The following is an 11813-nucleotide window of genomic DNA, read 5'->3' on the forward strand; positions in this document are numbered from 1 at the left end:
CCCCACTTCCCGAGTATTTCTAATTCGACCAATCAGAGCTCACTTTTCATCTGCATCTAGATTTCATCTATTTTGCATCCTTCTGCATCGTTTACCACCGTCAAAAAGGCCGTTGGGACCATTTCACGCCGACCGCCAAAAGACCGTTCGCGGATCCAGACCTCTTCTCCTGACCGTTCGAGACCTTGTTTTTCAACCGTCACCTCTGCCGTCCTAACCATCGTCACCTTTATCCATACACACACACCAGACGACATCATGTCGTCCATTTACGATTTTGACAGTCAGAAAGAATACATTTCAAGGATCGTCCCCAAGCTGAAGGGGAATCCAATTTCGCGCAATGGCAACATCGGTTGTATATGGCGCTAAAAGTAAACAACAAGATCTACATCGAGATAATCGAGGGAATTGCACAGAAGCCTCCCTCCCCGGAGCTTTTTGATGAGTCTGTCGAGGTTGTGCGTGAGCTTGCTCTGCACACGGCCGCTAGTTCATCTAGTGACCCCAATGTTACTATCTCTGACGCCTTAGTCAGAGAACTTGTCAAAGAACAGAAGCTAAAGAACAAGGAGATTCTCGAGAAGCATCGGGTTCTTCTTTACGAGTGGGACCTTGCGAATACTCGATGCTGTAACTTGATCTTCAGTACCCTCGACACCATCCCTGCCTCACACATCCAGAATGTGGAGAACGCCCGTGAGACGCTCGAGCTTCTCCGCGCTGAATATGGATCACCATCATGGCAGGGCAACTTCAAGCGGTTCGAAGTCCTGGACAATATCCAGTACAAATACAAGAACAATAACAATCCGCAAGAATTTGTTCGTCGTTTCAAAGAAGCCCTTTTCGAACTGCAACAGCGGGACACAGAGATGCCGGCCAACATGGTGCTTAACTTCTTCGTGAAGGCAGTCCGGGATAATCCCCGCTGCCAGGTCTTTATCCAGAGCCTGGCTCCAGATCTGAAGGATCCCAACTTCATGGTTGATGTCTACCATAGATTCACGATGACTTAGTGTTTGAACCGGATCGCAAACCACACTGGAAAATTCAATCACTCGGCCAATGTGATGTCTACAAAGGAGACCATCTACCTTTCATTGTAAACATCTCTATCAAATAAAATCATGTAATTGACAGATGTGGCGAACTAGATGGTCTTCTACGCGTTCAAACCTGGTTCCGCAGGCCTGTGCCTGTGTTGAAATCTGAGTCTGCGAGGCCGAGCAATCCAACGTGGTAAATTCTTTGACAAAATGACAATGTTCTATCCTCCGTGCTTCCTCTGTCGCGATGGTAAATTACAAGGTAAGAAGTCACAAATGACAACTGTAGGAAGACTACCCACACAATAGTGAATATAATGGTGGATGTGCTGTTGGATTCTTTTCGAACTCCAATCATGGATCTTACCATCCAGGGCAGTCTTCACGACATTCCCATTACAGTAAAGGTGGTTTCTTTACTCCCTGGATGGCTTCACTAGCCGGCTCTGACGATCCTTGGAGAGGCTTCCTGGCTCACCATCTCATGATAGCATCATGACTGGACCCCAGTTGGAAATGGCAAATCTGATTACTCCGTATATTTCTTACAAATAAGTCATAATAAGGAGGGCCTTGGGAGGTCAAATGAAAGTGAGCCGCGAGGTCGCACGGTCCGGTCCGGCCCGCCGTCCCAAGGTTTCCGCTCATTCTTTGAAAAGGTTTTCCTAGCTAACCGACACAGGTATCTCAGGACATCGGGAGTATAGAAAATTTAGTGTCCATTCATGGAGATCTTGGTGATTTTGCTGCGCCAATACTCAACAGGGAACACGACCTTGACACCATTTGCCTCCAGCCTCCCCTGTCCGTCATTGTGCGCGATAAATGTCCTCGGCTCTTTGATTCCCACGTACACTGTCTTTATGGCGCTCTTAAGTCTCAGGATCCTGGTTGTGCAGGTCATGTTGCTGCTCAGTCTCTCATTGCATGGCTCCATCGTTGTGTACAGGGCCGTGTTGGCCGGAAGGACTTCATGGATACGTTCCTCAGGAAGGTTGTGCTCGTCGGCAATCTTGATAAAACAACACTGCTCTGCATGTGTGGTCCCTGGATCTCCCTTGTAATTTTGGGCGTATTCAAGCGAGTATCCTGTTGATAGGACGTTGCCATTGTCGGCATCGATAAGTACAGCTCCGACGCAGAATTTGTTGGCACCTGGCGGAGATTTTTGCGCCTGAATGAGAGCGAGATCCATGAAAGCCTCATGATCCCCAACTGGGAAGGATGGATTAGTCTGGCAACTCATGGTGAATGGCTTTTTGAGAAACACAATGCGCAGACGATCCCGCGTACGGACCAAATCAACACAGGGTCATCAAGGAATGGCTAAGAAAGTGCAGCTTGAACGCGGGTACTCTGTAGGATTAATGCGTGGCGGTCTTTCCTGGCCTGCGGGGCAATCGAAAAGCGCTTAAACCAACAAGCTGATTGGTGGGTTGAGGCATGTAGGAGGGGGTTTAGGAGGGGGTTTAGGAGGGGTTCTCGTCCTTTTATCCTGGGGTGTTAGACATTAGCACCGTTTCTCCTGAAGGAAATACATTATACAACTACTCGCTCTTCTCCAAATTGACAGGCCGGGCACCACCTTGGATGAGACCCGGATACCGGGATTGGCGGGATTGGCGCTCTACCCACTAAGCTTCGTGAGCTACAATGGATGGCTCTCAACGCCAAAAACCTACTAGAACTTTTAATTCCGCCTGATTGTTGACTGTACCGGTTTACCCGGAAGCAGTGTGGCCCAAACCCTGGACTACATCCAGGCGGTCCCTCAAGTAGTCGTGAATCGACCAAGAGCTCGAAGAGCATGTTTTCTCTTCCAAAGTACTGGGAGCGGACCACACGTGAAGTTCCCCAAAGCCTTGGTTTAAATCGGGTTAACGAACATATTCCCTTTAACTTAATATTCCACATGTCCAATATAGTAGACGCTTAAGGACGAAAAGACACGAAGACTTTTCTGTAGGACTGGTCGGTTCGCACTCAAACTATCTTTGGTTCCATCGCCAGACCTTCAGTAGAACACATTTTGCTCGCATATCTAAACCCGTATCTCCCAGGTAATGTCAAGCATCGGTATCGCCCTTCTTGGTATTTGGGGCCGAACCAGATTTGGGTACGGTTATAGAAAGAATACCATCCTTTAACTGGGTGTGTGCATTCGTCTGGTCGATTGGGGATGGAAAATTGAAGGTTCGTTTAAATTCTCCAACGGACCGTTCAGATACCCTCCATGAGCCTTCATTGGAACAAGACTCGCGCGCACTATGACCTTTGATATTGACCCGATTTGAATCTTCAAATTCTATATTGATATCGCTGGGCTGAACACCAGGAAGTTCACCCTCCAGGTGGTAGGCATCCTCTGTTTCACGGACGTCAAAGGATGGAGAGTATGTCCAAACTCGGGGAGGTCCAGGGCGACTTGTCAGTAAGCGATCATAGTCGTCCAAAAGTCGACCGATGGCGGAGCGAGGTCCTTCTCGTAGAGAGGGAATCCTTGACACGTTTCTGGACTTGTAGGTCCACGCAAGGGCATCGAGCGGCTTTCGCCGGACTCGCTGTGTGGAGCTGATAGTAGGCAAGCAAAACCGCGACACGTACTTCACATCTTTCGACCACATCATTATGTTAAACTCAAGGATTGTATTTTAAAAGGCGGCAAAGCTATTGTGTTTATATACCCAGTTCGTTGGAGGTCGTGACGTAATATCGACAGAAACCGGCCATATCAAGCTTGCGGCGAGCTTAGCCGGTTGGTTCTGGCCGAAGATATATTCCTGATTTTTGTCAATATCTTCAATATCAGATAACAATCATGTGATTAAACGATTAAACAAACTTGTCATATGATCCCTGGAATAAATACGAGTTGCAGGCGACACCTTACCAAATGACGTGTACACTTGCCGAATCCATCAAACTGATTGCACATATGGTCATCACACTTGAAATTATCCGCATCTTTTTATTAAAGATCTTCTGGTGTTAGCCTGTTCCTGTTGATTACAAAGTACAATCCACTACCTAGGTAGACTGGGTACTTGGTGGTCAAATCAACTTGCTGAAGCCTACGTAGGCCACCACCATTATATATTTTCGTGGTGATCACGACTTTTATTTCAACTCTAATAACTCATGACAGTGATGACAGATCATGTTAGCAAGCAATGAACTTCTTCTGATTCCTGAACGGGCAATATCAGAGGTGTTGGCGACTGCGTTCATCTTGGCCACAGCGATAGAATAGAAATTTGAAAGAACGTGGGGAGAGAAAGAGTGTCAGGAACGTGAGGAGATGTGTAAGACCAATCTTCGCTCATAGGCCAACTCTGTATCATGCCCTTGACGACACTTTCACCTGTCGCGTTGTTATGTTAGGTGTAAAGTAGCTCAGTGTAGTCAAGGTGCTGCACTGAGGAATGGACGAGTGAGAAGGGTGAGTTCGTGAGGGTGAGAAATGATTGACAAGCAGGTGAGAAGCATGCCGTACCTTCAGATGAACTTGGAATATTATTTGCACTGTTCTTCCTAAATCGGTGTCTCGACGGAACCTGTATTTGATTTCCTCAACCGCTTCTTAGCTTTTCCTTCTAGTTTTAGTACTCAGACCTTGCCCTTTTTTTCTTCAGGCAGTTTATAGCCCAGTTGCTCGAATGAGCTGCGCATGGCTGAGTATACTCGACAACCTGGTACTTAGTTTGCAAGAAAGGTGAATTCGGGTCCGGTGCTACCAGGATCATCCTTCTAGTTCATCTGGCCTACATATTTACAAAGAAGTTGACGTGGTATCCCACACTCTTTTCTGTTATTAATGAAATGGGTCAGACAAAGCCTTCGTAAGACAACCTGGGAAGGTCATGCAGTGAGCAACGAGAAGACAAAGAAAACATCCGGGGGTCAACCTTCGGGTGCAACGCCTCTCTGCAATTTGTTTCGGTATCACGCTAATACCGGTCTAGCATCATGGTTCTTTCATAGAGCGCTCGCCCATTCATGGCAGTGTTGTATTCAATCATGCGTATACCTTGAACAGTCTAGCGCATTTTCACCTCTCCGACCAGATAAAGACAGGCCCAGTTTCCTTTAAAAGAAAAGAAAAACAAGGTAGAGAAAATTCAACTGCGCTGTCAAACAGTTTTACAGATAATGGGGTGCTTCCGCCTTAGCAACTTCATCGCTCTCATCGGCGTCCTTTTGGTTGGTCCGACGACAACATTAGGTGCAGCTGTTTCCATTGTACCTCAAGCAAGTAGCGATGGTGTTTGTTACAAATATATTGTCCAGGCTGGCGAAACTTGTTCAATGATTGCACAAGCACACTCTATCACCGTTGCGGATATTGAAACCTACAACGCCCGAAGCTGGAAATGGCCTGGTTGCAAACAGATACCACAGGGTGCTTTCATCTGTCTCAGCGCTGGGGAGCCCGTAATGCCAGTTGCGCTTCCAAATGCTGTCTGCGGCCCCCAGGTGCCTGGGACAACACGTCCCAACAACTGGTCTGAACTCGGGTCTTTGAATCCATGTGCGGCCAATGAATGCGTGAGTCGAGAGCTTGGAAATCTTTCTGTCAGTTCGAAATTAATATTTTAATAGTGCTCTTCGTGGGGTCTTTGTGGAACCACCCCGGACTTTTGCACTTCTGCGACTCGTGCCATTACAGCATTATCTATAACCACCAGCACCCATCCCAATAAATGGACAACCACATCTACTGTCACAACTAAACCGATTCAGAAACTTGTGGCTAGCAGTGAGACCTCGTCCACTAGCAAGACCACGCCAACCAGTGCAACTAAGTCTGTCACCACAGCTAAGTCAACCACCTCGACCACCAGGACTACTTCCACCAAAACCACGTCGACGAAGCCAGCCAAACCATCCAAAACCACGTCGATAACTTCCACCAAATCATCCCAGATAAAGACAAGCACTAATACCAAAAGGCCGGAACCTGTTGATCCATGGTCACTCACAATGTACAGCAAGAGGGACTGCGTAGGCGACTACTACGTACTCCAGGGACACAATGTGGGCTACTCGAATACCTGCCTGAACTTGCACGGTGGCCTAAGCAACAAGTACACAGAGACGGGTGTTTCCTGCAAATGGTTTACAGACGGCGGCAACTCCTACACTAATTGTGATGCCGGCACCCTCGAGGCACCTCAATCCTGGATAGTTCAGGGTGGTATCTGCACTGTATACGATGTTAAGGATTGCGGTGACAGTTTGATGTCTAATGCATACACGCAGAGGTCTTGCCAAAATCGGGACAAATTTGATACGCCAAAGTTTCTTTCTATGAATTGTTATACCGAAGGCTGAGGTTGAGGGCTTTTTGAGCTTGGTTCATGTTATATAACTCATACTTGTACTAAGGAAAGGTTAAAAGCAGTTTGTCTTCCGGTAGTAGGTGAAGGCTATCTACAGGACTGGGATATCGTTGTTTTTCAAGGGAAGCTCAATTATTCTGAACCCTGAGGAAATACGGAAGGACGCCTATAAGTCATAAATTCCAGGTTGATTGGAAATCAACTTTGTTCTCCGTATAGATAGTGCTGGGATTATTTCCGATGTTGCGGCTTCATTCCTGGCTAGCTGGTATCCATATTTTGATAGTTTTTGCCCCTGGATCAACTACCAAAAACCGGGAAAAATTGTTGCATCAGCAGTATTAAATGAGGCAGGTCCGCCTCTGCCTTTGATAGGGAGCTTTTCAGAACAGTAGGCAAGATGGAACTTGTGAAGAGAATATTTGATATCTTTGAACCATGGTTCCAAGGATAACCCCACATTTCCACATTCCCACTTGAACCATGGAACGCCAGCATCTGGATACCGAGGCAGTGCAAACGGTCCGAAAAACTGACCCGATCACGTCGTCATAGTAAATGTCACAACCTGTCTGATCAGTTGGGGACGAGGCTTTCTAGGCACATCCATGATTGTCCAATATGCTGCTATGATAGTTCCCGGTTTTCTGGCGATCTGAAGCCCAGGTCATGCGGGATGTAACACAGCCACGATCCTGACGACGGAGACTCGACGAAGTAGGCAAGCTATAGAGGTTGTACCATGGCCAAATAAATAGCCCAGCTCCGGCTGTATCAAAGGCAAGCTGATAAAGAAAATATGGGCAACTACCCACATAAATCTTGTACATCGTCGCTGCGTCAATGTCAGACAAAGACGAAAACGAATTCTGGTCTGAGGCTCTCACTCCAGAACCTCGCTTTGAAACGGACTTTCGCATTCCCAATAACAAGTTTGCCTTCTCCCCAGGCCAGCTGAACAAACTGTTCAACCCGAAGTCCCTTGCTGCTTTCTATGCCCTGGGTGGGCTGCATGGTCTAGAATATGGACTCCAGACGGATCTTACCGCAGGGTTATCGGCAGATGAAAAGATCCTAGCTCGGTATACAACCTTCAATGAAGCGAGACAGGTTGCGTCCTCACAAACGAATGGGACCCTGTCACACCCAGGACAGTATTCAATTTCACCAGTTGAAACCGCTCAGAGAGCATCCCAATTCGAGGAACGATGCCGGGTCTTCGGCACGAATGCACTCCCTCAAGCTCCAAAGAAGACGTTTCTTAAACTTCTTTGGGATGCGTACAACGATAAGCTCATTATCCTCCTTACAATTGCCGCGATTGTGTCGCTCTCCCTGGGTATATATGAAGCTGTGTCCGGGCAGTCGCAGGTAGACTGGGTCGAGGGCGTGGCAGTCTGCGTTGCTATACTTATTGTGGTTTCTGTCACAGCGGGAAATGATTGGCAGAAACAGAGGCAGTTTGGGAAGTTGAATAAGCGCGTGCGTATTTCACCATGCCCAAGCTAGAGATGCAGACTTGAGTAACATTGTCTCCTAGAAACTTGACCGCGAGGTGAAGGCTATCCGCTCCGGGAAGACGAGGCGGATGCGCATCAGCGATCTCACTGTTGGCGACGTCGTGTGTCTAGAACCTGGTGACGCAGCTCCTGCGGATGGAGTTGTCATCACAAGTCAGGAGATCAAATGTGACGAGTCCCTTGCCACAGGCGAGTCCGATCATGTCGAGAAGTGCAGCGGGTTCAAAGCCTGGGATAGTCGTGCAACTAGTGGGTCGAAGCATGATATAGACCCCTTCATCATATCCGGGAGCAACATCCTCGAGGGTATAGGGACGTACCTGGTTACCAGCGTCGGGCCACATTCGACGTACGGTCGAATTATGGTCTCTCTAGGGACTGAGACAGATGCGACACCGTTGCAGGTGAAGCTTGCGCGGTTGGCCAGTTGGATCGGGTGGTTTGGGCTTGGGTATCACCTTCCCACCCCCACCTTCTCTTGCCCACGTGGATGGAGTAGTAGTACTAACATCTCTGGCGATATAGGTCCGCTTTGTTGTTATTCTTTGTCCTGTTTGTCCGTTTTCTAGTACAGCTGTCGGCGAGTCAAGAGACGCCGGCTGTTAAAGGACAGCATTTCATGGATATCTTGATTGTTACTGTCACGGTGATTGTAGTGGCAATTCCCGGTATGTGCTTTCTATTTATTTGTGGCTTCTGTTACTGACCAATGTCTAGAGGGTCTGCCACTTGCCGTGACACTCGCACTGGCTTTTGCGACTGGCCGGATGTTGAAAGAGAATAACCTTGTTCGGCTATTAAGAGCCTGTGAGACAATGGGCAATGCAACAGTAATATGTTCTGATAAAACAGGGACTTTAACCCAAAACAAAATGTCTGTGGTCTCGGGATGCTTCGGATCCAGTGAACCGTTTGGTAAATTCCCTTTAAACACTACTGGATTATCTATCTCGATATCAGACACCCTGAAGAAGTTCCCGTTATCTTTTGAAAAGCTACTGCTTCACAGTCTGGCACTCAATACAACGGCTTTCGAAGAACAGCAAAGTGAAGACAAGAAGTTTATCGGAAACAAGACCGAAGTCGCCCTTCTCCAGTTCGCACATCAGGGCCTTGGATTGAATTTGTCTGATGTACGGACAAGCAACCACATAGAACATGTCTATCCCTTCGACTCGGCACGCAAGGCAATGGCAGTGGTATATGCTAGACCAACGGGATCAGGATATCGATTCCTCGTCAAGGGCGCACCAGAGATTCTTCTCACTGCTTCCTCCCACATGGTCTGTCCAGGGCCAGAGGAGGAAAATTCAGCTGCATGCGTGATCTCCCCAGATGACCGCCGCTTGATATCAGGGATGATAGACGCCTATTCCCGAGCCTCGCTTCGGACAATAGGACTAGCGTATAGAGATTTCCCAGCCTGGCCATCAGCCCTTCAAGACCGCCAGCCCACTTTCGATGACTTTTTCCATGACATAACCTGGATTGGGGCATTTGGTATTCACGACCCGCTCAGACCCGAGGTCTCCGGAGCAATTCAGACGTGCCGTGCGGCTGGAATTCAGGTCAAGATGGTCACAGGTTCGTTCGCTGATTTTTACATGGTATGTATGTGCACTCATTGACAAGCACAGGCGACAATATACACACGGCACTCTCAATTGCCGAAGCATGCGGTATCAAGACGAATGACGGCATTGCGATGGAGGGACCTGAACTGCGGAAGCTAGGAGACAATGAGCTGGCCATTGTCATTCCCAGATTGCAAGTACTGGCGCGGTCCTCGCCGGATGACAAGGATCTTCTAGTAAGACAGCTCAAGCGCCTTGGGGAAATCGTCGCTGTGACTGGGGACGGGACGAATGATGGCCCGGCTCTGAAAGCTGCGGACGTAGGGTTCTCGATGGGACTAAGTGGGACTGAGGTTGCTAGGGAGGCGAGCTCGATCATTCTTCTAGATGATAACTTCAGCTCTATTGTTACAGCCGTTGCATGGGGAAGAGCTGTGAATGATGCTGTGGCCAAGTTTTTACAGGTAAGCCCCCAGGTACAATCGGAATATGAGGGTAGATGCTGACCAGATAGTTCCAAATCACGGTCAACATAACCGCTGTCATTCTCACAGTTGTGACGGCGATCTACAATAGCAAGAACGAGAGTGTGTTCAAAGCCGTTCAGTTGCTTTGGCTGAATCTCATCATGGACACGTTCGCCGCACTAGCTCTGTACGTCTCTATCCATCTTCACATGGGGTGTTAGGAAACTAATCAAGGCAGGGCAACTGATCCCCCGACATCCGACATCCTCAATCGCCCTCCAACTCCCCGCAGTGCCCCTCTCTTCACTGTGATAATGTGGAAGATGATCCTCGGCCAGTCCATTTACAAACTTGCCATCTGCTTTATGCTCTACTTCGCCGGCCATTCGCTTTTCAAGTTCAATAAATCCAACGAAGTCGACATGCTTGAGCTGAACACCATAATTTTCAACACCTTCGTGTGGATGCAAATCTTCAACCAGTTCAACTGTCGGCGGCTGGACAACAAATTCAACATATTAGAGGGCATACACAAGAACAAATGGTTCTTCGTGATTAACCTCGTCATGGTCGGCGGCCAGATACTGATTATTTTTGTCGGCGGCACGGCATTTGGTGTGACTAGGCTTTCTGGTTGGCAGTGGGGGGTCTCGCTTGGCTTTGCGGTGTTTTGTATTCCTTGGGCGGCGATATTGAAGCTGGCTCCGGATGCCTATGTGGAGGTTTTGTTGGACATGTTTGCTAAGATAATTAGGTGCGTATTGACATGGGTTGTCAAGGCATATGGATGGGTTATCTCGGGGGTAACAAGGTGTTTTCATGCAGCTACTGCGTGGTCAAAAAAGGGACGAGGGAGGGCTGTAGATGAGGAGTCTGCAACTGGAATCAATCATTGAAGCCAGGTCTGTACGGTCTGAAGATCGGCTATTTCCGAATACTTCTTCTATCCCAACCCCCGAAAACTAAAGAAAATAACAAACACAATTCTCTACAATCGATTCGCCCTTCCATCATGTTCAACAAAGTCTTCCTTGCGGCCGCCCTCATCGGGTCTACCCTTGCCAATCCACTCCCCTCAGACGACAACACCCCCGTCGTGCGTCGTGCATCCGTCCCTGCTAATGATACGTGCATGGTAGAGGATAGAGTTAGTTCCAAGCGTTTGGAGGTCTATGCAACTAAAGACTCCATGCCGATCGACCATTTGTGGGCAGGGATACCTCGATAACTTTCGTGGTAGACGAGACTGTGAACAAAGTTGAGGAAAAGGAGAAGAATGAGGACAAAATCATGGGCGCCAAGATGACCTTCACAACTAGCGCTTTCTCCTCTGCTAGCGACATCATGGCAGCTATGGGTGCCGCCTCGGCCGCCGACGGGAAGAAACCAAGCAGTTGTGTTGACTCTGAGCAGTGGACGCTCTCCTAAGTTTGAGGATTTGAGGTCCTTGTTGGGTAATATGTCTGTTGGCTCTGCGGGTTGCCTCGAGAGTTGTGAATGGAAAAAGACACGATGGTTTTTCCGGACTTGAGAACACTCAAGGGTGAAGAATAGATAGAGGGCACTTTGCCCTATCTAGCCTTTTCTCCCTGATGAATGATTGGCCCATCTACCTGCAAATGGTCAAGTTCAATATACCTAGGTACCTATATGTACTCCGTAGGTAAGGCATAGAATCGTGGCACCAATACCGAGTGCGTTGGTGGGCTTGGCATGATTATAAGGAGATATATAGGCCTATAATTTATCTACCTATATAGAGCGTTGATATAAAGTCTCTTTTGTATACTATGTATCTTTTATATGGGCACACCATATACAAGGTACCTAGTTTTATACGCCCACCACCACCTTGTGTTGGTGA

General features: G+C 48.0%; 4 protein-coding genes across 4 annotated transcripts; 2 read left to right on the forward strand and 2 right to left on the reverse strand.

The window, feature by feature from the left end:
• Positions 1 to 1761: 1761 nt before the first annotated feature.
• Positions 1762 to 2295, reverse strand: N7489_008033 (putative DRAP deaminase; the record flags this gene model as incomplete). The annotated part of the gene is made up of 1 exon (XM_056713783.1): positions 1762 to 2295. One exon carries the CDS (start codon positions 2293 to 2295, stop codon positions 1762 to 1764), a length of 534 nt encoding a protein of 177 aa, XP_056567498.1.
• An 820-nt stretch (positions 2296 to 3115) lies between these two features.
• On the reverse strand, positions 3116 to 3676 carry N7489_008034 (Hsp20/alpha crystallin family protein; the record flags this gene model as incomplete). Its single annotated transcript, XM_056713784.1, has 1 exon — positions 3116 to 3676. The coding sequence occupies one exon, from the start codon at positions 3674 to 3676 to the stop codon at positions 3116 to 3118; it is 561 nt and encodes a 186-aa protein (XP_056567499.1).
• A 1522-nt stretch (positions 3677 to 5198) lies between these two features.
• N7489_008035 (uncharacterized protein) lies at positions 5199 to 6380 on the forward strand (the record flags this gene model as incomplete). Its single annotated transcript, XM_056713785.1, has 2 exons — positions 5199 to 5594; positions 5649 to 6380. 2 exons carry the CDS (start codon positions 5199 to 5201, stop codon positions 6378 to 6380), a joined length of 1128 nt encoding a protein of 375 aa, XP_056567500.1.
• An 851-nt stretch (positions 6381 to 7231) lies between these two features.
• On the forward strand, positions 7232 to 11377 carry pmcC (putative calcium transporting ATPase (Pmc1); the record flags this gene model as incomplete). The annotated part of the gene is made up of 9 exons (XM_056713786.1): positions 7232 to 7870; positions 7929 to 8359; positions 8434 to 8576; positions 8626 to 8715; positions 8761 to 9492; positions 9546 to 9946; positions 9997 to 10136; positions 10188 to 10703; positions 11164 to 11377. The coding sequence occupies 9 exons, from the start codon at positions 7232 to 7234 to the stop codon at positions 11375 to 11377; spliced, it is 3306 nt and encodes a 1101-aa protein (XP_056567501.1).
• Between the last annotated feature and the right edge of the window lie 436 nt (positions 11378 to 11813).

The sequence above is a fragment of the Penicillium chrysogenum genome (genome assembly GCF_028827035.1).
Source record: "Penicillium chrysogenum strain IBT 35668 chromosome Unknown utg000004l_segment0_segment0, whole genome shotgun sequence".
Lineage (NCBI taxonomy): Eukaryota > Fungi > Ascomycota > Eurotiomycetes > Eurotiales > Aspergillaceae > Penicillium > Penicillium chrysogenum.